We start from the raw sequence: 27810 nt of genomic DNA, 5'->3' as shown, positions 1-27810 counted from the left end.
TGAATTAAGTAATTGTATCTAAGACTAATGTTTCTATACCTTGAAGCTTCCATCAAGCAACAGGACCTTGAGACCCTTCAGGCAAATTTAGTAATTAGTTCTGGAAGCAACAATATAGTTAATGTGAAGATTTTGAGTTGGCCAATACAGCTGGGGAATTTATATCTGTTTTGTCCATTGTTTCAGAGAGGCTAACAGAATGTCTATAATACTAAAAAAAAAAAAAAAAAAAAAGCTTTATTTTAAATACAAAAAAACTTTTCTTTCACTTTTTTATGATCTGTAAGGCAAAGGGTGGATAAGAGGTGGCATTTAGAGGCAATGGCTCTTTACCCTGTGAGAGAAGGGCTGCCTATAAACATGACTTAGTCTGAGGTGATGAGATACAAAATGAGCTAGGGAGAAGGCAACCAATGCCTTCATCTTAAGAAATACTGGAGGAGGGAAGCTACCATAAGCCCAAAGAGATGTCCTGAGGCAGAGTGCTCCTTCCCACTTGAACTCTGGAAAACGGAGGCACTCTCATTCTTATTTATTACCTTCTCCTGCCAGTCAGAGGGAATGGGTTATTCCCTCTCCTTTCCTGTACCATTGCTCCCATGAAGAGTTTCACAGTGTAGACATACCAAATTATTCAAGCTGTAAGTTGTAAATAGTAAATCTGCTGCTGAAATCAATGTAATGCAAAACCAATTAGTTTTATGTAGAATATTTTTATTATTACATCGACAGTCTCTGTTAAATTCACCTGGGCAGTCCAAGCGCATTCCCAAGGAAGATATCTTTTTTCTACACTACACACAGTAATGGGAGGAGGCAAACAAATTGAGAAAAACATTATTTTTTTTCCTCTGTTGAGGAGATAAAAGTTTCAATTACCAATTTGTAAGATATGTTAAGGTATGTACGGCATAAGGAATGATCAGATATTCAAAATTCTCTGTAATTCCTTTCTGTGGGATACTTACTGATGAGTAAACTCTGACTGCTGGACAGTCCTGTTGTGGGATGAGAAGAGTGGCTGGGAGGTATTTCTCTGGATGATGACTGTTAGCAATTAATATTTGCTGTGATGTTGTTTCTTCTTGTCTTTGCAGAATTGGAATCACAGACTATAAAGAATTCATGAATTGCCAGCAAGTGATGCTTCAGGGTGCCAGAAGCAGAGTTGGAAAGGCAGGAGTGTGCTCCATGACATTTCCTTTCTGTGTGTTTATTAAGCATGATGTGGGAAGAAAACACAAACAGATGATCTGGGAATGCTTAAAGGGCACGTGGGCTGTAGCGCAAGGGTACTTGATGGGTGCCAAGCTGTGTGTGCAAGTAGAGGAGATGGAGATACTTGTGGCTCATAGATTTGTGGTTGAGGTTTTCAGTTTCCTTCGCCACATGCCAGCCAGGCTTTGAAGACAGCCAACAAAGACCTTCAGGTACAAAAGTCCACCTACACACATGTGCATCTAAATGGAAACATGCACACACATACATAAACTGCTGGGAGAAACAGAACTGTGTCTGTCTTTTATAAGCTCTTTGTCCAGCTGCTTATGCTGTTCCCAGCCTGCCCCTAAGGCACATTCCCACGGGCGACTGCCAAACCCAGTGTGTTCTGACTGCTTGCACTATTCCCTGTTTGCTGCAACAGGGTGGTGCTGGGTGGATTTTTTTTTTCAGCTCCAGTCCTTAGAGTATCCCTGTTAAGGGACACAGAAGAGTTTATTCCTTTTGCTCAAGTTATTAAAAAATAGTTAAACAGAATTCAGAACTCTAGTTGGATCTTTTTTTAGAAGAATTTGGATTTTCCATTGCTAGTCAGCTGTCTGACATGTATCTCCTTTTTCTGTCCATAATTTTTTTGCAGTTTGTAGTTTATAATAATCAGTTGCACTACCTCTACAAATGATTTTTGCTGAAAACAAGTACCACTTTTCTACTGGTCCCAAATGCATGATTCCCACCACTGGCTTGGTGAATGGTCTTTTCTGCTAAATGGTTGGATGCAATTGTTCCCTGAACAAACAATTAGGATTCTTCCATATATTCAGCACTTATGTACACACACATGCATGAACATACACACACATAGAGAGAAGTGAGCATATAAATATCATCAAAAATGAGCCACAATTCTAAATTCAGCACCAGATATGTTTTAATGCACTTTCTTCCCTTGCCTCAGGAGGATTCTGAAGCACAGGTTTAGACGACCTACGTTCAAGTGATAGAACCAAGAAAAATGTCTCCTCTTTATATTAAACAGGGCTTTTGTCTTGCCTTTGACTCCACTGAGGAAAAATCCTTGTTCCCTTCAGAAAACAAGGACCAGAGGCAAAGTCATGTGCAAATGATGGAAGAATCATTGCAGACTGTTTGGGAAGATGACTCTAGGAAGTGGGAAGTATGTTCACAGGCATTGTTTGCTGCTGGTGTTCACAATGCCCTTTGTCTCCTGCAAATCTTATTGCAATTAAAAACTGGCTCAGACAAATGAAGTGAATCAGACAGTGCTTATTTACAAGAATATTTGGCATGAATAATATTTGGCATAATTTCTGAAGACTGACAGTTATGAAATCTCTTCCTTTTACAGAGGGCCTTTGCATCTCTTTACAATATTCTTTTACTGTCCAACCAAAATACAAACTTGTTTCCCCAGCTAGGAAAGCAGCATTCTCCAGCACATACACATACGTATGTGAGCATAAGCATACTATACTATGTATCACTTATAAGAAACGCACAGGAGGAAACAAAAGCATGTCTGTCTGGGGTGTACACCAGATTGTCTCCTTTGTCTGTCACAGAATACACCTCTAGGCCAGCACAAAAATTGAATTCCCAAGACCGAAGATAACATTTTTTCCCCATTTAACATGGAACTATAACGTGGATTCCACAAGAGGGAGCTAGAAGACAATCTTTCATGAAGCAGGCTAGTAAACTCTATAGAATAAAGTGGAGGACGTGCTATGTGTGTCCTTTACCAACCAGAAGAGGTGGCTGAGTTGCTGTTGCATCAAGTCTCCTGCTGTGATGGCTCTTTGCTGTATGGGAACATTAAGTCGTGCTTCAGGGCTTTGTAAAGACTGACAAAGGATTCAGCCCAAATGTCTTTCTGGTGCCCCTGCGTCTGAGCAGCCCTGTAGGCTGTGTAGACCATGGTCAGCACTGTCCTTTCAAAGTCTTCTTTCTTGAGGACCCTTGGGTAGGAAGACAGCCTGCTACTCAGCCTACGGATCTCTGTGATGCTCTTGGGGATAATCTCATTGCAGATGGTGTCAAACTCAGCAGCCTTCCTCAGTGAAGCCAGCTCCTCATCTTTGATGGAGATCCTCTGACCTTTGTCAATGTCAAGCTCAGCTAAAAGAAACTGGTACAAAATCAGAATACAGAAAGCTATTTATCTTCTCCAACAGACTCTAGGTAGAGTAAATGTAATTTAACAACATGTCCTTAGGTCTTTACTTTAGGTCAAATGGAGACAAAACTCTCATTGCAGTGGCCAGAGGTGGGGTAGACCAAAAAATCTCTATGTGATAGTTAGACTCCTGTTTTACCTACCTGGGAACATTAGAGACAGGCTGTGGGGAAAAGGGAGAGCAAAAGGAAAAATCAAATAGTTTTGTTGTCCAAAATAACCATGGGTTGCTGCTGGTGCCACATTGGGATTAGAGAGGTGGAGACAGCAGCATCTTGGGGAAAGTCCATTTACTCTGCCAGGGACAGCAGTGGTGGCCCAGCTCTGTGTGAGAGAACACATTAATGGCTTCCCAGCCCATGTCCCCTGTTTGGACATCCAATCCCAGTTTCTCAAGCTGTGAGATAGATAGATTTGACCCATTCACCTTCTTTGGGTGGGCCACTTTCCCTTAGCTAACCATATGACAATCTTCCAGAATGTGCATTACATCTGCAGTGTCCACTGCTGTGAAAGAGGGGACTGGATTAGTTTTGAAGTGAAACAGTCATGTCCTTATGATTACTTTGCAATGACTGATTCTCATGGCTTTAACGATTCGAACAAATAATTTTGGACTGAGACGAAAGAATTTAAATGCATTGTGTTTTTAATCCATAACTGTTTTGGAAAAAAGTTGCTTTCAGTGGAAAGTCATTTCCTCTGGCTTTCACTTTGCCTGTCAGTGAGCTAGAAGCCACATTTGAGGGACTGCAGGCAACTGCTGCCTGCTTAAGTGCTGTTCCCTTCCCTTCTGGTGAGCTATTACATAGCCAGCAATGGATTTACTTCTGGAATAAGTAAAAGTGATTTGGAGACACATAATGGATAACCCCACTATGGACAGTAACCCCGGTCTTGGTTAGGGCTTAAAGTACCATCTGCTTCCATATACTAAACCTCATAAAGCAGAACCACATCTTCCAGAGAGTTTTGTAGCACTGGGTTAAAGAAGGTAGCTGAGGACCTCTTGAATCGCTGAGCAGCTGGGAAAAGCATAGCTGGAAAATAATAATTGGAAAAGAGAAGAGTCAAACACTGGAAAGAGGAAGTAATTTTCAATAGTAGATTCAACCAAAGAACTGTCTGTTGCAAAGTCTCAATGTACAGTATGACTTCCCACTCAAAATAAAATGTATGGCATGGACTGCTTTGACTATAATCCACTAGGGACAGAAATTAGCTGTTTATGCTGTATCTAACAGTATCTAAAACAGAGTGGTTTATAATCCAAGCCTGGGACCCTGAGGTGCAGCCACGGCGTAAGCAATGATAATAACTGCAACATCAACACTGCCTGAAATACATGTTCTTCTCCTGACTCTACAAGTGGAAATCAACATTGACCCTCAACACCACCTACTTTCTTCACAACATTCTCCTACTGACACACTTCTAAGACCCTATATTCTGCTGGTTTCAGCTGTATAAAAGTTGAACTCTCCTTAGTTGATAGAGACAGCTTCTTCAGAAAGTAAATCACCTTGTTTGTCCTGGGCATATAGAAAGGAAGTCTGGAAGGAGTGACTCACCCTTTGGAGATCTTTTTGGAGATCTATGCATTGAGCCTGTTAGCAGCTTAGACAAGACAGGTGCATTCAGTTAGGTGAAACCCAATTTATTACAGTTTTGGTACGTCACAGTGTTATAGCTAGAAACAACAAAGACTGCTATGGTCGGTTATCTATTCACCACTGTGAGGGTGTGCTACAGATATTGTCTCAGACAAATGAGACAGAAAACCTGTCTATAGTCCCTTAAATCAGCACCCCAGTGAGGTAGAGCATTTGTGGAATCAATGACCTGTACAGCCTGGAGTACAGAAAACGTCTGATGCTACATTACAGACCACCTAAATGCTTTGAGTTACTAACTAGGTTACTAATCATGTAAACAGGTACTATTAAAAGGTGTCAGTTCCTTTCAGAGCAGAGGGGAAAACAGCTGTTGTGTTTAATGTTATGTGTGTGTGATTTAGACATTGAAGTTCAGGTAACCATGGTTTGGGTTTGTTAGATTTTTTCCTAATACTCAGGAAGTTTGTGTAATTTAGGAAAAAAAAAAAAAAAAAAAAAAAACACAACAAAAACCAACCAACCAAACAAACAAACAAAAACGGTTCTTATGTGACTGTTGTTGCATTTCCTCATAAACGTCACTTCTCAACTTTAACTGTTGTTTACCAATAAATAAATTTGGAAACTAGTTTAAAGAAAGGGGGAAAAAAGCCCACCATCTTTTCAAAGGTGTAGGCTCCGCAGCCTAAATGCAGTCCTGTTTCCTGAGCTGTTGCCAACTGTTGAGTTCATTAAAGTTCAACTTGTTAATTATATTTAGGGTCAGGTAGTGCAAGGAGAAGGAAACCAGACCCTTAGAGATTGTATCAATTAGGACCTTTACTATGTAGCAGAAGGAAAATTAATTGGGGTAATACTAGTTATAAAGTGATTCATGCTTAACACAACAAAGCATGTTTTGGCCTTGAATTACCTAAGGAACATAGTATAGGTTAAACAGTTTGTTGAATTGCAATAGACATAGTGCAGATGGATACTACTAATTGTAAATGCATCCTGCAGGGATGGACTCCAGACATTTTGGTAAGACACTTATAGAGCTCGGTGCTTCCTCTTGGATCCATGTGAGTTTAGATTAAAACTTGTTTAAATAACCATGTAGTACTTGCAGGTTATGTAACTAAAAGCCTGAAGGAATGAACATACCACATGAAAGAACACAGGTGTTGAAAAGCACTTAGTCTCTGCAGCAGCTTTTCCCCATCATCATGTCTTTACCACCCAAGCATCTTGTCTGGCCCAGATGATGAGGTGGTGAGTTTGGGAAAGGTCACAAGCTGCTTGAAGGGTCTGCTCTGCCAGAGTGCTGTCTGGCTGACCACTGGCAGCTGAGGCTATACTCATTTTCTGATGCTGCATCACTGGTGTTCACCCCTCTATCTCAGAGATTTGCTGAGACACACTGGAGCTATTCCATCTTTTGCTCTTGGCAATTCAAGTGTGCAATTGAGTGCATGTGAAGTACTTGAAACTTCAGGCACTAACTGCTGAGTAATTAAAACTTTTATTACCAGGCAACTAAAACTCTAATTACTAAGCAGCTGGTAGAAATCCAGTCCATAACGATGACAATTCATTTTTTATCTCTTTTAGATGTCCTTTCAGTGCAAACAGCCTTAGAGTGCAAAGTACCTCTACACATGCAGATGGTTTGTGTCTCAAATATGCCCTGAGCCATGGAAAAGGTGTCTGTGGCATCTTACTTCAGAGTTCTCATGCTTATTGTCATCAAACTGATCACTTTTAGCTTTCAGGCCCAGTGCAAATTCCTACCACGGAGCTGAGCTAGGAGTCATCACATTCAACCCATCACCACTCACCAGAAAAGCCTCAGTGAAGGAGTGGCACAAAAATTAGCACCATATTATCAATTTATTACTGATCCACTTGCTGAATTACAGGTAACACCACAAACAACACCTGGGTTTTTCTACCCAGTTTTTCCAGGATGAAAGGGATTAAGTTAGAAGATTCAAACGGACACGAGCCTGAGCCCCTATATTGTGAGAAAGGACTGTATATGCATCAGAAGCATGCCATCCTCTGTAGGGACCAGGACAGCAGTGGCTCCCTCATCTCATTATCTTGTTCCCAAAACATATCAAACTTCGTTACAGTTCTTAGAGACCCTACTCAGAAACTCTTTCAGAGCTCATTAGTGTTGCTCTGAGATTGTGTGAGCATTTAGAGCAAGCATCACCTAATTTTGATTTAACTGACTGACACACATGTAAGTTAAGCACAAAATCTGAGAAAGAGAAGTATTTGCAACCAGTTTCTGCATTTAGTGATTGTGACTTACTATGTCTTGACTATTTTATTCCTCAAGGAAGTTCCTTGGAAAGCTATCATGCAAGTATTTCATAGGAAGATTCAGAGAAACATGTACAATTTTATGGTGATGTTGCATCCAATTTGTTTCAATAGCAGTGGCTGTGAATGTTTGAGGAACAGAATTCTCTGATCAGTATTGACAAAGAAAGGTAAATCCAGGGATCTCTAAAGTCAGTGGAAAGACTCCTATTGATTTATTGGTTTTACTTCTCTTACAAATGTGTCAAGACATCTCCAGTGTAGATGTGGGTACTTCTATCCTAAGGTCTGAACAGTCACATAACAAAAAGCTTATGATCCACATGGGTGAGGTAGGAAAAATAAGGTTTTAATTATCCTAACTGAAAAAAAATTCTATTATGTATCTGTGTACTACCAGGCTCATCCTGTTCCAAATCCCCTCTTTAGAGGGGCCTTACAAGTGCTCCCAGATCTGACTTCCCTTGCTGCCCACTGGGGCCTTGGGGCTGGAGGTGGACAGGAGCAATGTGCCTGAGTGCAGCCACGCACTCCCAGCCCACCTGCCTGACCCCAAGCAGCCTCATCCTGTGCCCTGGAGCTCACCACTGCTCGTGCCTGAAGATGGTGGGCAAGCAACAAGTCTAGACCTAAGGGTGGCTGAAAGTACCCGTCCAAATGAGGTGCAAGCCTCCTTGTTTTGTGCACTGCTTACTGCAGGAATCCATCTAGTCTCCTACGACTTTGTTAACTCCATTTCTCCTTAAGGACTACCTGGGTTTTTCAAACAAAAACTGCAGCCATATTTGACAACCCATTGGCCTTCTTCTGCATAGGTCATGACAGCTTAGAAATTTCTTTACAGATTAAATGTAACATCACACCTGAGGATGACAACAGTTTTATTATGAAAATTCTTCCATCTTTTCTAGGAACTGTGCCAGAGTTTTCTGGACCTTGTTAGCCATGTGATAAACATTTGTGATCCTCTCTCAGGTTTTCCATGCAGTTTCACTGGTGAGGATACAGATGTTTAGTTTTGCTCCTGCTCATGATTTCCCAATTTTTCCTGTCATATGTTTGCTCAGTAAGTACAGAGAATAGCTGCAGGAGTGCTCAATTATTTGTGCATCATCAATTTTCTTCTCCTATGAAAAGATATAAAGCCAGGAGCATGAATCTGGCACTGTGTACACCATCATTCCAAAGCACATACAGCTCACTGGTGTTCCAGGACATGAACACAGTTTAACTGGGGTTACGACTCAGTAGGAATTATTTTGATTGACTTCAGTGCCATCGAAAAGGGCTATTACTTCATTACTTCGTTACTTCAGTGGGAGCCCTTTCATGAAGGACAGGAGGAGCAGAGGAGCAAGAAGGATGTGTGGGCCAAAACTCCAAACTCCCTGGAAGCAAAGCAAAGGAGAGCTTCTTGTTGGCGTAGGGAAAGGCAGTGGCCCAGCTGGAGTTGTCCTATAAGCCAAATTCAGTCAGCAGGTTGCCAGCAGCGCCCTCAACTCTTAAATTACTAGAGCCTGACTCCAAAGAAACTCATAAAAACAATTTATTTGGGCATCACCGGCTTCCTGGGACCAGACCCTTCTTTCTGGGAGTTCAAGGCAGAGACAGCTGCACAGGCAGCAGCAGTTCCTGTTCAGTGATGGACCTAAAAAGGAAAAGGGATCTCTGAAACTCCTTTATGTGTGTTTCAGCAGTTGTAACAGGGATTAATAGAGCTCTGCAAAACCATATCCTCTCAGACCACCACAACCGTCTTTTTACTGCAAGCTCTCAACCACCTCTTAGCAGGGAGAAACCACTATGAGCTCAGCAATACATCCAGCTTCATTTCTTACAGCGAAATTTTCCCTTTCCTGCTCAAAGCTTTTAAAATCAGGACTCCCAGACCTCAATAGAAAGAAGTTAATACATCCCAAATTATAATGACAGCAATTTCTCCCTGTTTGACTTCACCTTATTCGTAAGCAGAGAATGAAAATGTTTATTGCAAAATAGTTGCTCAGTGTTGTGAGTCAATTAGTGCATGAAAACATATGCACACTGAAAAGAAAGGTAAAAGTCAAACTTTATAGGTTATTCTTCATGAAGGCATGGTAAAGTATGTAAAACATATTTTTATTTATTTGTTGGATATTGTTAATTCATTCTGTCCTATGACAAGCCTAGAGAATCAGAGCATTCCAGTGGTGTGAGTTTTTTTCCTAGCCTAAACATCACAAAGCTAGAAAAAGCAAATTAAAAATCTCTCTGCCTTTTTTTTTTTTAACGCCAACTTCTGCAAGACTCAAACCAGTCATCTCCTGGGCCAGATACATCATCCTTTTAAGCTTGCTGCTAGTCAGCCTGGAGCATATGTTGGTCCACTAGTGAGCTGGAAATTTTCTTTGTGTCACAACATTTTTCTCTACCTGGCTGAAATTTGCACTAAATGGATCTCACCATATCCACAGGATCCTGTCAAGAGAAGATATTTGTTTATAACCTGTTACAGATTTTCTCAATAGCTCTGACTTCTTTGAAAGATTAAGATGATTCTTCAAGATGAAGTCTAGCATTTGACAAAGCAAATGAACTTAGTATTGTCCACAAGATGATTATACAGGCAGACACAGCAGCCATTATAATGCCATGCAAAAACTATGAGTGACCTAGGCTGGCTGAACCTATTTTGTTGCAGAGACTACTGGGCAGTTCCTAGAAGTCATTGTTGTTCTAGATCTCAGGGCAAAGGCCTGAAACACACACATGAGGATTTTCTTTAACAACATATGGGAAGCATTGTTCTGAACTCAGTATCTACATTTCTCCTTTGCCATGCACTGAAAAAGACCAGAAGACATGAATGTCAAAGTTTGTATCCCGTTGATAAAGGCTTTTTGTTTCATGTTCCTCTTTGATCATCTTGCTCATGAATGTTTACAGTCAGACCAGAGATATATTTTACACATAAAGAGTTGTATTTCTATCAGATGACTCTTTGGTCCTTAGGCTGTTACTCCATTGCTAGAGTAACAATTCACAATCCTAAATTTACTGCCTTAGGCTAATTGTAAGATACCCATCCTTACCATCCTGCAGTCAAAGTCACTAAATATTTTGTTGTCCTGAGCAACTACCTGCTTTGTGCCTGCAGCAGATCTTGGTACCAGAAGCATTGCTTCTTCCTGTATGAAGTGGTGTTGACCTATGAGAGGTGTGTGTGGTGGACAGTGAAAAGAGTAACATAAATCACAAAAATTGCAGTGTTAATAAGTGATGAACAGGTTTTATGCGTAGTAATCCCATCCTTCTTTACTTCTTGTCCTGCACTTGCCTCATCCCCAGGAGGATGCATGTTCACCATCTGCAAGGTTTTTGTACTGCCCTGGGCCTGCAATCACTGCCAGGGCACAACCTGAGGTTTGCCTACCCAGCCATACAACATAGTTCCTCTGTGCTTCCTGACTTTTTCTATATTGAAACTGCTATATTAGAAATGATTGAACTTTTTGCCATAGCACAGGAGAAACTGAAAGAGCAGGAAGCTGGAAGAAGAATAAGAGGAATAAGAGAAGTGGAACACACAGAGGAACCTAGAAAGACAAGGAAAAAACACTGCAGTACTATAGGCCAGCTTCTGAAACTTGTATCTGGAATTGCAGTTACTCACATAAGTAGCTCCCACGACAACAAGAGTAATGCAGAAGCTTGTGCATTCCAACTTTAATACATTTAAATCTCCGTTATTAGGGGATTAAAGCCCAATACCCCTTAGGAGGACATAGCAGTGAGATGGAGAAGACATTTTAATAACAAATCAACATGAACTAGCACATTTTTTAAAGCAGCTACCAAGAAAATTTGCCTTCTTTTACTTTCAGGTCCATATCCTTGCTATCTTAGCTCCTAAAACAAAAATTAATAGAAGCAGTAGTCTCTCTTTATTCCTGCTTGTTGGCTAGAAGTGAGAATAGATATTTATTTCTTTTTTACTCATAAAAAGAATGGTTGAAAGAAAAAAGCTCCATCTTGAAAGTCTAAATTTTGTCAATAAAGATGTAGGAAGTAGATATCCCTATGAAAGCTGGCAACAGAGTTCTTAGGAAAAAAAAGTCAGTTTAAAACACAATTAATAACAGATAGTATTCAATTCCTTAGTTCATCATATAGTCATTTTTTTCAAAGTTACATTTTACTAATTGATCTCATTTTTAAGAAGCACACATATTCCAAAAGGGGGTCTCAGTTCCATGAAACAAAACATTGATGATCCAATATACTTCCATTTCTCCCAGGAAGGAGCAGAGCAGGAAGGAAGTGAGAAAGATACTGGTGTTTCAGCCATGGGGAAAGACCCCAGGAGCAGACCAAAGCAGATGACTCAGTTTGAACAATGGAGTGAGAGCAACAGAAACCAGATCTCTGCTTTGCAGGAAGATACAGAGCTGCAGCAACTCCAAGAGCTCTATGCACCAGTGCTATTGCAGCTGTGCAAGGAAATCCTTTCAAACCCAAATCTTCCTCTCCAGTTTCCTGCATTTTTTATCACAGAACCCAAAGGCATGGGCTTGACCGCTGCATCAACTCCCAGGTACATATCAGAGCCGAGACACTGAGCACAGAGGAGAGGTGTCCAGTAGTTGAGAATGGCCTTATTACATTTTGTTGTACTTTGTTTTTCAGCCAGGCTTCCTTGGTTTCCTGGCAGGCAAAGGTGATTGAGTAGCTAGGGTTTTGCTGAGGCTGACCTAATCACAGCTGCAGCTGCAAGGGGCAGTCCAGCCTGCCTGATCCCCTGGTCAGTATCTCCCTCCTTCCCTTTGTGCCAACACCACCTTGTGTGGCCCCACAGTAAGCCAAGACAAGGATTTGTCTGGTCATGAATGAAGGCAAAAAGCAAACCAAACAAAGAGTGGTAGATTTTAGCTGCCTCACTCACCATCACAGCTGCTACACCAGCAGCGCTCCTACTTCTGAAAAACTCCCAGTGCAAGTGTGGTCCAACTGCTCTTAGGACATCTGGTGATAATTCCAGTTCTCAGATGACATAAAGATGGACATCAGCCATGCTTAGGAAGAGCAGAAGCCCTTCCTCATGCCTACATACCTTTGATCTACCCACCAAGTTCATGGGCTCCTATTCGTGAAGGCCACTTCAACTAGTGTAGTCATAGCTGCTGCTAGAGGTGAGTATTGGCTGCAGGACAGCTAGCTGCCAAACTCTTCTTTCCCTTCTGTGTTTACATCCTATTGAACTTTGAACAGAATAAATTTAACTAGCACAAAGAATATCTAAAGTTTATTCTGAGACTGGATGGTGAGAAAGGAAAAAAAGGTCAAATTTGAATCACATATCGAGCAGGTAGCAGTATGAATTTTATTTCATTATCACGAATGACAGCTCACATTCTTCAGTCCAGGTATTAATTGTTGTCATTGACTAGTTATATAAAATGTTTATTCAGAGAGTAGGAAAAATAACATGTGCTTTATCTAAACAACCAACACTATATAGATTTAGACTTTAAAATATATGGTCATATGGTCTGCAGACTAGGAAAAATAATGACGGTTTCTTGTTATTGCTGATTGAATTGTCCTGTGCTGAATTATCCTATGGGAACTGTCCCATGGAGATCATGGAACTGCTAGCTGAGGTGAAAAAAAAACAGAAGAAATAAGGAGGACCCTGGAATTATTCACTTAAGCCATCTGTGAATAGTTTCAACTAGCAAGGAAATTCAGGTGGTTGATGGTGGAACTAGGAATTGCTATTGAACTGATAACAAACTGTAATTCTATTTGTGTATGAACTGCTCACTCACATTTAGTAGTACACACGTAAAACAACAAGCTATTCCTCAAACTCACAAAGTATCAACATAGCAACTCAAAGCTGAGGAAGAATAAACATATTGACCATTTCTTCTCCCTCGGATTAGAAAGAACCAGAAATGTCTTCCTCTTTCCTTTAAATCCCCGTCTTATTTGACATAAATTGTTAGGAGGATAATACATAAATCTCAGGTTTTTGCTTCCACTGCTCTGACATTTCAATTGTTCTTCAAAATCAGGGGAACCCCAGCTGCCTTTCCGTGATCATTGAGCTCCAAATGTCAATGCACATGCTGCTGGTTTTCTTAATGACATGAATATGTGCTGAATGGAGAAAACATATAAACTGGCCTTGCCCAATAAACAAAAAGCAGGGGGATACTGTGTCCTTTTTGTGAGGAAATGAGTTATTTCTGGAGACAATTCCTTTTCAAAACATTGTTTTTTCTGGTAGTGATGATAAAGATATGAAGTCTGAGAAAGAAACTTAGATCTAAAGATGGATTCGGGTATGTTTCTGAACTTGACTGGTGCAGCTGTTTTACCCCCTGAGCAGAACACAAAGGGTGAAAAGCTGTGCTGTATCCCTGAGTAAGAGGCAGGAGAACCATCTGTCTCTCCTGGAGCAGTGAGGGAGGGTCACCATGGCAAGGCATCTATTTGGTTAAATTCACACCTGCATGAATGTCTGGGCCTCGTTATATTACTTTCTGCATCTGCATGAAAGTAATATTAAAAATTAATGAAACTCAAATATAATCATCCACAAAATCTAATTGATGGACTTTAATGTGTACAGATGCAATGGTGGGCCAAGACAATTATTGTGATATTGCTGGAAACAGCAAAAAGTATGATGGATGACTGCAAAATGGACTGTTTTTATAGCTGCCTTCCACACTCCACACATATATGCGATTTCTGTTTTACAAAGCTGTCATTTTTCCACTGTTCCTTGTTACTTCATGGTCTTCTAAAATCTGACTTTTCCTAGATCTTTAAGGTTTCACAGTCTGCAGAAATAAAGCTGAGACTGATGTACAACTGGATCCACCATTAAATACAGAAAGCCTTGCCAGAAACTTGAGTATTGCAAATTGCTAAAGGCAGCTGGACACTGTGGACAAGGTCCTCAGATGACCTGAGCTGGCACCACCAGCCCCGTGATGCTGCTCTGTGGGCAGCCAGATCACAGAGAGCCCTGTGCTTTGAAAGGCATGCTTGGGATCAGAGGAAAGAAAAGAAGGTTAGATTCAGGCTTACAGAAATCTTACAGCCAACAAAATAACTCAAATATCTTGGTTTTTGAAGAGTGGGACTGGGAAGGAACAAAATGTTGACAGTTACTCCTGGAATTGCAAGATCTTTTTCTGCTGCAGTTCCTGGTCCTATGGATGCCATCTCTCAATGGCTCCCAGCCCAAGAGCACCCTGTCAATTTGTCCTGTATATTTGATTCGGTGCTATTCTTCCTTACCACGCATTCTCTTCTCCTGGAGTCTTTTGAGCTGAATTTGTAAAATAGATTTTGGCTTACAGAATATATTCTAAGTAAGTGTTTAAGGAAAAAATGTTAATGATGTCATGCTCTAAACTTAGGAAGAATAAATTTGGAGAAAGGGAGGAAGACTTGATTTCCAGTGAAAACCCTTAGGATGTTGCTAACTCAAACCAGATGGGAGTTTATTCTTTGATTTAACTCCCCTGTGTGGGGGGCCTGGTAAAGAAGACTTTATTACTGTGGAGAAGCACTTTAGAAAAGCTACTGTGATACATTGTAAATTTCGACCTGTCGTTTCCTGGATGAGGGCTTTTTTTCTTACTAATTCAAACACTCTGAAGCTTGCATAATGAAATGTGCTTACTTAGGAAAGTTTTTGCTAGAATGTGTGCACTCCATGGGTTGTCATTATAGACTACTAATGAAAAATGTTTTGGTCAGTCTGGCATCTGTCCTCCTGTGACTAGAGAAGCACTCCTTGCAAAACCTAGACTTCATTGTGTGATAATTCTGCGTGATAACTCTTCCTCAGCTTGGTAGTGATGATGATCTCCCAGGTAAGCTTGTAGAGAACATTTTATATTTCCATATTTTTATATTTCCATATGATGTCCTTCATACGACTTCCTTTTGTTGTATGTGGCAGAATGCAAACCCCCCTCTCTCCCCCTCCCTTCCTTCAATATGGAAGGTGCCAACACATCTCCCTCTCCCTCTCCTGCTTGAGATTAACAGCTTCTTTAGTTTGACCCGAGAGCCTGCTGGCCAGAGTTATTAAAAGAGAGGAGAAGAGGGCGCAGAGGCACCAAGGAGTGGCTAGGCAGCACCCACAGACAGAGTGGGGGTGCAGAGAAGCTTCTGGAATGCCTACAGTCAGATCTGATCAGGCTATTAAAACGGGATTCTCGTCGAGGCTCTGCCCCTTGCGTGGACCTCTTGGAGCACGAGCCAGATGCTGCTGCCAAGAGCCCTCTTGGGACAGGGACTCCATTTTGCCTCTTCTCCATGTGTAGGTGAGTGCTTACTCTGTGCTTCAATATAAGCACATGTATTTTCTTTGATAACTCCTTGCCAGATTCAGGCAAGTGTATAGTTTACCCAATTTTAGGGACGGGTCTGGCATTGTTTTTCATGTGCCACATGTATGCATACTGTGGATCTCCAATGTTATTAGTTGCTACACCTCAGTAATTACCTCAGCTGATACCTGAACCTATATTTAAGTCACTTTGGAGAGCTAAAACCCCATTTTCCACCGACTAATCTGCTGCACTTTCTTTACCGAATAAAAGTTAGTTTTGAACCCCGTTGTCCGCCTAAAGCAACTTCGGGGTGCCTCCGTGACATCGTACTGAGGGAATTTTATTCTTGGTCTTCGGCCTATAGATAAGAAGTAATCATTGATTGAGATACTAGAGCATACTAATACAACAAAATAATTATTTATAGGGGTAGATTGACATTTAAGTTTGGCCACAAAAAAGGACTGGACTACTTGTCCCCCTATTTATACTTCTAAATGCTAGCCCAGTAAACTTTAAGTTCTGTTTTGACCTCTGAGCAGTGCACAGATATTAAGGCTGAAGCAGAATGCAAAACTAACTTGTGGCTGAGCTCCTCAGACATGCTGGATTAGTAGCTGTTATCCATTGCATTGGGTTACAGAGAGAGGCTGGCCTGAGTGCTCCAGTTTGTTGTGAAAAGGACACTCAGAAGGTGATTTATAACATTATTTAATTAATGTACATTCTACTTTTTCAATAAAAGCACCCATCACTGTGTTTTGTAAAAAGAGAAGTAAACCACAATATGTTAAAGTAGCTGCTTCCAGCTGAATTGTGGTGATGACTACCACTCTTTTCCACCTCAGTGGGCAGACGTTCAGGGGCTGCGGAGGTCCAGCTTCACGGTCAGCAGCATTCATAAACAGAGGCATCAAGGAAGAGACATTTGCTTCTTTGACAGTTTATGTCTTGTTTGGCAGCATGAATTCAACCAAGAGTGAAAAGCTCCTGGGAGACATCATAGATGAGTCTGAAAAGCCAGCTGGACATGATACACTCTTCCATCTTTGATCATGTAAATGGAAAGGAGGTAGGGGTATAGAGTATTTGATGTGACAAGTTGGTTACATTTACTTCACTGACAAATTTGTGCAAGTAGAAACTGAGCTCTTTGCCTTGATGAGGGTATTTTGTTTAAGAGTCCCCATATGTTCCTTTGGAGGATATATGTGCACACGTTGCTCAGGTTTGGAGTTCACCTCAGCTGGACCACGCTGGCTGTGAGCAGTATGCACAGAGATTAGGATTGACATAACCACATGTGTGCTGGATTGATGGTCTGTGGCACATGCAGTTAGTCATTCAGGCTTTGAAGGGCATCCAGGAATTCCCAGCAAATATCCAGCAGCCTGCTCCCTAAATACAATTGCTGGCTACGAAAGGAGTGTCTTTCTAGGGAAATACAATTTCTTATGGTATTCCTAACACTTAGCTATTTACCAGGCAGAATCTTTAAAGACAGACTTCTTCATCAGCTGGAGCCTGCAGTATTTCCCTGCTGTGAACATGGGAAATTCAGCACCATGACAAGACAAGCCCCTAGTCTGTACAATTGCCAGCCTGTGACTGACTCATTTTGCTCAGTCCCATAGCTGAGCATCTAAATCCCCCTCTCAGCTCTCTGCATTCCTGGAAATTTCCCTCCATCCACAGCATGCAGCATTGCCTAGACCTCAGCCAAGTCGCTGCTGTGTTCCCTCTGTGCAGCAGGGCTGGTTTTAGGGAGAGATGGGGCACAGAGAGGGACAGGGCCCTCATACAGGAAGGCAGGTAGGTTAGACAACACAGATGAAAACCTCAAGCCTGGGCCACAAAGCAGGTTTTGGCTGTTCTTGATTGTTAACAGAGGATACCTAGTATCTGTAGTCTGTTCATCAAAACAGGAAGCCCCTGAGCTGAGCTCAGACACTGTGCTGCCTGTTCATTTCACCCTGTCTTCTCTCAGGCATCCTGTGTAGAAGCAAGGCCACATCATTCTCCTGATGGAGACCCCAACAAGGCAATCACACACTACCCTTTGCCACTTGAGCCTAACTGGGCTTGACTGTATCTATTTTTTGTTGATTTTATCTGATTATGGGACACCTCAGTGTGGAAAAATCTTTGGGTAGTTTTCTATCCTCATATCTTTGTGAAGACCCAACTGAGCTTTAGATTTGCTAAGTACAAGTCAAGATAGGTCAGCCCCTTTGAGCTCTGTTTATTAAAAGCTCTTGTGGTAGAAATCAACAAAACAAGCACTATATAGGTTTTTATCTTTAGACTTATTACTTTCCAAAACTTTCTGACAAATTGGCATGGCAATCCAGAAAACCAGAAGTTGCTTTGACTATGACAAATTAATGGTTTCACTTAACACATGCTTTACTATATTAGGATGTCTACAAGTAATGTTTAACTGGAAATGGAGTGTGTTCGATGCTAAGCCATGAACAGTTGCAATAAATAAAAATGAGGCTTGTCTTAAATGTCTTTGATATTAGGAGGGGGTTCAAGACATGAACAGTTCTCTCAGACATAAAATCTGCACTTGATAAGCAAATGTAACAAAAAATTACTTTGTGTCTTCAGAACTAGGCATAATCAAAAATGTAATATAATGGCTGTGAGCATTATGAAAAGCAGGGAGGAAGCCTAGGGCTTGTAGAACATGATCTATTCCTCTGAGGACTGACATGGGAAAACAGGGACTTGTGCAGCTGTGGTGCTGTTACTGGCGTTAATGGGAAAGCTTGAGTGGTATTAATGGGAAAATGCCGTAGCCCCATAGCTCTATAAAAGAGTAAGTTTCTTGCCCTTTCTGGGGAATAAAATAGGCTGGTTTTTGAGCAGTGGGAAGGGTCTTTTTCATAGGTACATAGTTTAGAAAGCTCAAAGGGAAGAAAAAAAAAAAAAAAAGATGTGTAGAGACCTCGACATATTGCTGATTCAGTAGCAGTAACTTTAACCTTCATACTGTGACTGGTGGTGAATTGACCAGACTAGTGTATCCCAATATCCTGGTGTGCTGAGAGGCTGGCGGGGACCAGAAGCAAACACGAGTCCTGCTTATGTGAGAAAAAGGCGGTGCCAGCTCCAGAGAAATGCAACCATCCCACGAAATTGAGAAGCAGACGGATAAGATGAAGACCAGCTGTGACAGATGGATATCTTCTGAAAGGCAGGTTCAAATGGGGATGCATACCCTGCTGACAATGGGATGAACGCTACAGTAATCTTAAACGTATGTGTGCTTTAATCTTTTCTATCCACATTTTCACAATTTTTCTCTCTCCACGCTTTTCTCTTCCTGTTTTCCTCTCATTCATACTAGTTCTTTCCATTTGGCATTTTTACCTCCAGATTTTTATCTATTCTTTCTCAGCATCTCTTCCTTTTACCTTTGCCTCTCTTGTCTCCCTCTTTGTGGCTCAAATAAGCTCTGACAGACTGAGAAGTCTGTGCTTTTTCCAAGACAGAGAAGAAATTAGAAGTACTGGTTCCATTTGGGGCATGCCACCACCTGCCAAATAGATGGAGACAATTAAGTCCTGATGTTATGGCTCACAGCAGATATCCACATCCAGTCAGGTGCAGTTTACTCTCTTCACAATTAGGCAAAACCTAGCCAAATGTTCTGCTCCCCTAGTGCCATGCCAGGTGATAGAGGGTCACGCAGGCATTGCAGAAGACCTTGAGCATTTGGATCTCCAACACAATACTGCAGTGCAGCATTGCCTTTCCACTGTCCCATTTCATCCCAAATAACTTTTGCACTTTGAACAATTTATTTTTCCCTTTTTCAGTGATTTTTTTCAGCTACCCACCTGGCTCCTCCTGAGCAGAGAGAGATTCAGTGAGTTCAGAGCCTGGCCTCTGGCTGGTGACCTGTTTCCCTGTGGCTGGGGAGGAACTTCCAGAGGACAAGTGGTATGCGTGCTGATCTCAGGGGAACTGGGCAGCTGCCAAACCTAACCAGCAAACTGGGCCAGGAAAGGCCTCACATACGCTTTCACCAGAGGAAAGGAATGTTTGCGGTAACTGAGAATAGTGGATCTTATTTAACTCCACTCCTCTTCACATTCTTCTTAGTCTCAAGCCCAGCACTGAGCTCGTCCTGCCACAAGCACTGGATAGCAAGACAGGGGGAGATTTGTTATTGCTGCAGCCTGGACCACCTCAGGAGGGATAAAAAGGGTAGCCACTGAGTAGGCAAGGGAGCCCCTTGACTTGTGGTGCAGACTCAGGCTAGTTTAATGTCTCTGTATTAGCAAGCCTGCTGTGGGTGATATATCATAAAGCTGTCATAGCAATAGCCAAATAAAACAGGATTTTGTGGTAATGAGAGACATAGCAACAATATAGGCACACAGGATCCCTTCCTCTGCTTTCTTTCCTTCCAGTGGAAGAGAAAACTCTACAGATGACTATCGCCTTGGGCGCTTTTGTCTCCCAACAACTCTTATTTGCAGCTTATCCTCAAGTTGCTTTTTTTTTTTTTTCTTTTTATGACACTTTTATACATTTCTTTCTCTGCTCTTTACCATCAACTATTCATGTAGCTGGCCTGCATGAGATTCACCCATGCCAGTGCCATGTTGCTGAAAAACACTCTAACCAACAAATAACATATCTGGGCTGGAAGCTTTTAACAACCAAGGTTACTACAGGAAATCAAATTCCAGATAATGACCGAGATTGTGGTCTCCCTTCTGAAAGCAGCAAAACTCCCATCAATTTTAATGGTGCTGGTTTGCACATTTCAGTGCTTTTAAAGTTAAAGCAAGGAGCAGACTGGTTTGCTTACTTCAAACCAGGATGCTCACACAGCTCCCTGTTTTGCTACAGCCAGGTCCATGTACTCAGCTAGTTTCTCTGCATCTTCCGCTCCTTGGAAGGACTCAGCTCCCTTCAGCACCAGGGTGTGCAGGGAGAGTACATGGTTTGGCAGAGTTCCAGCTCGAGGTGGGTGTATGCTGTGCATGTGGGCAAGCACCAGCGTTCATTTCCAAGACCCAAAGCTGACCCTATGGATCCTGCCCTGCCTTGAACCCAAGCACAGACACTGTATGCAGAGTTAATTGCTCCACCACTCAGTTTTTTACCTCAGCAATTTACATCTTGCCTGACACTATATAAGTAATCAGAACCTCTGCAGCCTGATGATGTTCATTAAGACCTGCTGACTTTCAGTGACATTGTACTATTCAGTGCTTCTGACAGGATTTCTTTCTGCCTGAGAAGTCATTATGCTACAGCTGAATCTGGCATGATCTACCTCTCAAAAAAAAGAAAAGCACTTTATGCGTCAGAAACAGAATAAGAAAAAAAATCACCACTGTTAACAACACACAGGGCTAGACACATCCAGCCATCCTGAAGATATCTAGGGCAAGTGATTTAGTTACTCCATGCCTTACAATGAAAAGGAATGCTAACGTTTCCTCCTCTTAATTTCACTGAAAGCTCTTTGGAGAAAGATTTTTTTTATTTATTTTTTGGTTTTTTTCCTCTGTCTGTTTGTATAATGCCAGGTACCAGTGGGGTCTCTGGACCCAGCAGTTCAGTCTAAAATAATCATGAGGGGACTTATGGAGTGCTCTACAGCCTTTGCATGTACACGTGAGTTATTTTATTTGCATCAGAGCTGCTTTGCCTATGGAAGGGAACATCGACTTAACAGCATGCATTAGGAACAGTGAGATGGTTGTTAAAAGTAAGGTAAAGGGAGCGATTTCCATGTGTAAGGAGAGATTTGAACAGCAGGAGGTGCTTCTGAGCTGGACTTCATTTGGGACATTAAGACCCTTGTACAAACTGATCTGTATCTCATGACAGTTCTATCACCTGAGACTAAGGTAAATAGATGTGACACTACAGTATTCAGGAATCCTGAAAAAAATGACCAAAGTGGCAGCAAATACCTGACTGACTTTCCAGTTCTTGGTACTGGGATGGAATTGGGATCACTGAGAAGATTTTACTGGTAATACTTTCAGTTCATAGTTCTCAGTCTAACACATGTCAAAGAGAAAACAGCTTTACCTCATGTGTCTTCCTGTTGTTGCTTACTCAGATTTCCTCAAAATTGTCTAGCTCCTTTCTCTTTCCAACTTTTGATTCTATCAACCAGTTTATGACTGTATGAGCTGCAAGCTTTAGCCATTTTTTGGCTATTTCCTGTGGTGAAAAGAACGTGGAGTCACTTAAATCCTTCATTGCTAACAATATGATTGCTTTTATAGAGTACAATATCCATCTGTGATCTAAACTGAATTGTGGAAGCTTCTATAATCTATCCTCCCTCTGATCTCATCACAGTTTAGCATCATTGTCCTAGAAGGGATTATAAACATCGATTTTTTTAAAGCATACTTTGTATGTGTTTCAATTTCAGGTATCCACTATGAATTCTGATTCAGGAATCATTCTCCATGCGGGGCAAATTAATTAAGTCTTCCCCTAAACAAGTTTTTGGGGAATCAGGACATGCTAGAAAGGATTTTTACTACAGTTTCAGCCCTGTCCTATTGGATATTTATCATATGCAGGTTAAATCCATTCAGAAACTGTTATATTCTTGCTGCCTTTCACAACATCAAGCAGCTTTCCCAAGTGCTAACAAGTAATCCCTTTTCAGGCCCCTTTTCAGTCACCACTCTACTCTTCCTGCAATACCGCTTTGTTTAGTAGCTTCAGATTGCCACCACAGCTTATGCCCAAGGGATCTGCCACAATGAACAGGAGGAACACATCTGTGCACAACAGCAAAGCACTGTCAGAGCCAGAAGCAGCACGACCATGTCAGTGTGGCACTGGGTCCAAGCAGCTGATCCCTGTAGAAAGGGAGAACTCATGCCCTTGGGCACATACCATGAACATAACTGTCACCCTGCCAGGATGTCAGCTAGAGTCCCTGCACTGTCCTGTGACATGAAAAGCAGACAGCCTGCCTTGGCCCTGGATCTCTGATCCCTGCTCCACACACCATTGTGGCATGTAGATATCCTGGTTGCCTCCTTAGTCCATTAATTCTCAAATATTTTCCAGACATGCTTGAAAACGTATTTTTGTGTTTGCTTTCATCTGATCTCTGAAAGGGCAGAAAATATTCTTCTAGTGCCTCCTTCCTACTATTTACAGTGTAGTTTTTAAAATCTGGTTTTATGTCTTTGATGTACATTTATACTAATCTCTTACACAGCTCTTTGCAAAGGAATTACAGAAGTAAAAGATAGGTATATAAATTGCCTTCTTCAGGTTATCCAGCTGAGAAGCTAATTCCTCTGAATTTCAGTTCCAGACTGTTCTTCAGGCAGTGCCTCCCTCTTTTTGCAGGTACAGTTGCAATACTTGGTGCAGGAACAATTTGCATCAGACAAATAACCCCCCAGACTAGGAGAATCCAGCCTATGGATATGCATTCCCAGTAACTGGTATAAACTTATGGAACAGACTTGGAGTAGGTGGAAAAAACATCTGCAGTGGATAGATCAAGCTTTTTTCAGCTCCAGTAAGGTCACTGGAATGACTAAAACAAGCACAGAAATTGGAGCAGTTGAGGCAGTCTTACAAGCAATCATGTGGGAGCCAGAGCAAAGAGGAACGATATATTTTCTCCATAAGAAGAAACGTTCTCTACACAGACAGGCTTAGACAGAGTTGGCTCTGTTTCATAACATTTCACTTCTTCCATTTTTTTAAATGCACTACGTATTTTAAGAATTGGATAACAATGGCTTTACAGAACTTAAAGGAAGTTAGATAGATGTTGCATTTTATAAAGTTCTTTTAGTGGGTCCAGCTGGTATGATTTCTTTTTACCCTTGAACCAGACTTTCAGAAACTTCAGCACGTCTTAAATAAGCCAAGACCATAACGTGGTATACTCACTGCTTGCTGGGCATAAACGTGTATGTGTTTGACCATTTATGTTGTAATTACATGCTGTGTTCAGGCCACAGTCCCTTTGCTTGTGCTGTCCTAGCCAAAAATGTCAAACAAGTGTTACTGTCAGTGATGGAATCCCAGAAGTTGTTTCAGAAGAGAGTGACTGGCTGTGAGGATGCAATATGAGATGGGGAGCTGCCAGCCTGCTGTAGCTAAGCCCACAAGCAGAAACACCCTGAAAAAGTTGCTCATGTAGCAGCTGCTCCATCAAATTCACAAACATAGTTGCCACAATACTAAGAGCAAATACTAAAAGTTTACACTGTTGTGGGGAAATCAAGGAGAATGGGCATTCTGTTCTTCCAAGTAATTTCCTCTGCAGAAAGCCTCTAAAGAGAATAAACTGCTCCTCCAGCGTTGTAGAACAACCCTTTGACTTTCACCAAGCACTAGAGACTGGCTACAAAATAATACATGTGGACCAGCTAGATCTGGATGTGACTGCAGTGCTGCTTCTGAGGTCTGGGAGGCACAGCACAGCTGTGCCCCAAAAGCATGAAACCTCAGTGGTGCTGATATAGCTAATACATCCTTTTCATAATGATGGGTGAAAAAAAAGTTTTACCTTCTTATTTTGGGTCTTTCAACATCTTTTCCTGCCTCCACTGAGGGGTGAACTTACCATTGCAGCTGCTTGGAGGCTGTCCAAGAAGCCACAACCACAAGAAATTGTACTCTTTACTCCCTGAGCAACCATGCAGCAAGCACGCTACTGTTTGTGTGCTGTTTATTTGAATCAGGAAGCCCTTAAAGAAAATAAACTACAGCCAGCTGAGATGAAATGTGCAAATAAGGATTGCCTTAGGTTTCCTCCTCAGGGAACAAGCAATTCTCATAATGGAGATCTGAAGCTCATTTCGGCTCTCCAATGTACTGGTACTCATCAGAGCAGTCTGATGAAAGGAACTGGGTGACAAGCAGTGACACTCTCTCTGGTTACCAAAGCTGCATGGGTTCTTTTGTTTACTTTTGTTGTCCAAGAATGGGATTTGTTTCTTAGTTTCTCCAGCAAAACCTTTTCTTAAGATCTGAAATTCTTATTTGGGATCTTCAGGAATTAATTATGACCTCACCTCTACCATCGCATAAAGAATATCAGTCAGTAGAGACTTAACGTTGCCTTTTCTACCTAAACAGGTGCTTCACAAAATCTGAGAGGGTAATAATACCATACAGCTAAGCCTGCAAGAGGCTTAGGGAAACCTGAGGTGATGATGACAAGAAAATTATTTCATTACCACTCAGGATATTTTCTTTATTATTCTGAACACATCCATTCTAGGGACCAAGCTTTTCCTGTGACTTCTAGACCAATGTCCACAGCTGGATCTAGGCAGGCTGAAGAATGTGTGATGTTTTTAATGCAAATGGTTGAGGGAGTGGGGGAAAAAAACTAAAAATAATAATATATTTTTAAAAATAAAAGCTCTCAGTTTTCCTGCCAGAAATGTTGGGGTTTTGGTGTTTGGTTTGGGTTTTTTTGGTGTGTGTTTTTGGTTTGGTTTGGTTTGGTTTTTTAGTATCGTCTTGTTTTGGTTTTTGTTTTTTTGGTTGATTGGTATTTGGTTTTGGTTTTCTTTTTTGTTTTTTCCCATTAATTGATGTTCATAAAACCAAAGGGAAGAGGGAGGTGGCAGTCTGGCGTTCCCACTCACCAGTCAGCACAAGTATGCTCATCTTTCATTGTGTCTGACTTTTTTCTTGAGCCAAAGCTTAAATACTTAGTTAGAAGGGCTGGGTATCCAATGCTGCCCTAGTTCCTCCTAGTGAAGAAACAGTAAAAGCTAGAACTTGTTTTAACCAATACTGACTGTTCATTTCTATTGCAAACAGCAACTTTTGGTAATTAAATCAGGATGCTTTGTCCTACTATTTTGTAAACAATATGGACTACTAGTCAACATGGAGATGATATGCAGATCTGTTTTTCATTTCCATCAGACCAGATGCTGATCTGTCTTTGCTTTTCCATTGCAAAAGTCAAATCAGGAGCTGGATAAGACTTAAATGACTGAGGTTTAACCCAGACAAGAATCAGTTGTCATTTGTGGAGGGAGGGAAGAGCTCTGAGTGTGCAGAAGGGTGTGTCTGCCTTGATACTCAAATTTCCTCTTAGATTTCTAAGGAATTAAAAAATTAGGACAGGACTGCAGACTAGGATAGGATTGGTTGGGCTGAGAGATAGTTTAGAGGAGTGTAGGTTCTCTGAAGTAATTATTGTAGAAGGAGTCATGCCTCTTAAACATATTCGAAGCTGAATAATCCTACCAGCTGTGGAGAAGAAATCTGTTTTCCTCCTCAGCAGATGTCTGTATGCGATATTTTTGAGAACTGAATTACTTATCACAACAAGGAATGAACCTTCTCTTCTCTCTGAAGTCTCCAAAAACAAGCTCTAGAGCTTCCATCTTGAAAACAATCTGCTTTCCCAAAAGGTACATAGAGTTTTGATGTGACTTTAGTAGTTACATGGGTTCCTTTTAGGGTTGTATCATCGTTGTTTAATTAAAATAAGTGAGTTAGAAAAAGTGAAGAATATCCTTGAAGTGCATATTGATCATTCCATGGAAAGGAACCTCTTTTGTTTGGCTTTTTTCCATTTCATATGTAAGGTGGCATCACTCTTCCAAAAGGTAGGGTAATTTTTTTCATATATGCAGATTTAGTTCTAATTTCCTCACCTTTTTATGTGTCATCCCTGAAAAGACAAGCTTTTATCTACAAAATTAAGGGATTTTATTATGACAATTGGTGCCATTAACTCTATGATACAGTAAGACAAGTAACTCTATTTTACAGTAAGTACAGTACGTGCAGTAAAGATATCCAGTATCATCCAAGAGGCTGAAGGAAAAGCTGGGGAAAGAGCATGTCACTCTCAGTGCCAGGTCAATACCCTGTCAGTGAACCCCCACTAACTCTAAAGAAAAGTGAAGCATTCATTCAGCCTTAGAAGAATTGCATAGCTCTTCTTTTCTTCGTTCAGCCACTGCCTTCCCTACAAAATCAAAACCAAACCCAAATAGCAGACTAGAAAGGAACTGGCTGTACAGAGGAAGTCATGGGAAATTGAGGAAGGGGGCATCTGAATGCTTGATTTTTTTAACAGGCTCTGATTCCTTTGAATATCTGTGAATTTCGATATCAGAACCAAAGAAATCTTTTGGGAGGTGTTTCCTTTCTCCACTTCCAGCAGCTGCTGAACCCGTGCCAAATACCAGAGAAGAGAATAAAACAAAAAGGGGAAAGGACACCATCACTAGCCTCTAAGCAAGCATCTCCTATGCAATCCAATAGTCCCAAACCATTTCATATGTTGCTGTCACACACTTGAATACAAATGAGTCACAACTATATGTTGTCATATTGACAGCTGAAGCCTGATAACACCGCAGGTAGCTTTATCTATGTTGTATGTGCTAGTCTGTCAGGGTAGAGTCATAGGCATTTCCAGGCACCTTGCACAACCCAAGCATTGTTGTGTTTGCTGTTACCAGATATCTGCCTGGTGGAGCAGAATATTTTGTGCCAGCTGTGACTGCAAAGGCTTTCGCTTTAAGGTTTCATGACCTATTTTTTTTGTTAATGCAGTAGAAAAAGGGGGAGGAGAGAGAAAGGGAAAAGCGAGAAAATAATGTAGTTCTGATACTTGAGATATTTTATATTTATATATGTATATATGTATTATAACAGAATACCTACATAACTTTAGCCTTATGCACTTATTCATATGTGGTTTTATATTTGTTTATATAATTGTTTAGCTGATCCGTTTAATGGAAAAAAAGAATTCCAGAATTGGGAGGGCCAAATTTTATATATACATATAATGAAACACAATCTCAGGCAAAATATACAAACTCAAAGTTTTCTCTTAAATAGTTTATCATGTTTAAATCTTACCTCTGCTCCATCTGTGGGTCACAGTGGCATGAGCACTGTAATAGAACAGCAGCAGCAGCAAAGTCTTCCAAAGCATCCTTCTTTTTAAAATACGTATGTCTAGCTGAATAGTAGCTTTTTAACTTCCTATTTCTTTTCTTTTCAGGAATAAATAAATGGCTTTTCCTCTTCCCCTCCCCCTTTGAAGGAGAACCTGTCTGTTCTTCTGAGTACAGCTGAATCAGTGTGCAGCTCCTCTCCCAAACCAAGT

The 27810-nt window shown here is 41.1% G+C and overlaps 1 protein-coding gene across 1 annotated transcript; it reads right to left on the bottom strand.

The window, feature by feature from the left end:
- Nucleotides 1–693: 693 nt before the first annotated feature.
- FAM180A (family with sequence similarity 180 member A) lies at nucleotides 694–27810 on the bottom strand. The gene is made up of 3 exons (XM_065860417.2): nucleotides 27561–27810; nucleotides 4358–4458; nucleotides 694–3370 (listed from the first exon to the last, which is right to left on the bottom strand). Exons 1-3 carry the CDS (start codon nucleotides 27634–27636, stop codon nucleotides 3017–3019), a joined length of 531 nt encoding a protein of 176 aa, XP_065716489.2. The 5' UTR covers nucleotides 27637–27810; the 3' UTR covers nucleotides 694–3016.

The sequence above is a fragment of the Patagioenas fasciata genome, chromosome 1 (genome assembly GCF_037038585.1).
Source record: "Patagioenas fasciata isolate bPatFas1 chromosome 1, bPatFas1.hap1, whole genome shotgun sequence".
NCBI lineage: Eukaryota > Metazoa > Chordata > Aves > Columbiformes > Columbidae > Patagioenas > Patagioenas fasciata.
Note: the sequence above shows the minus strand (reverse complement) of the source record. Positions and strands in the feature narration are given on the sequence as shown.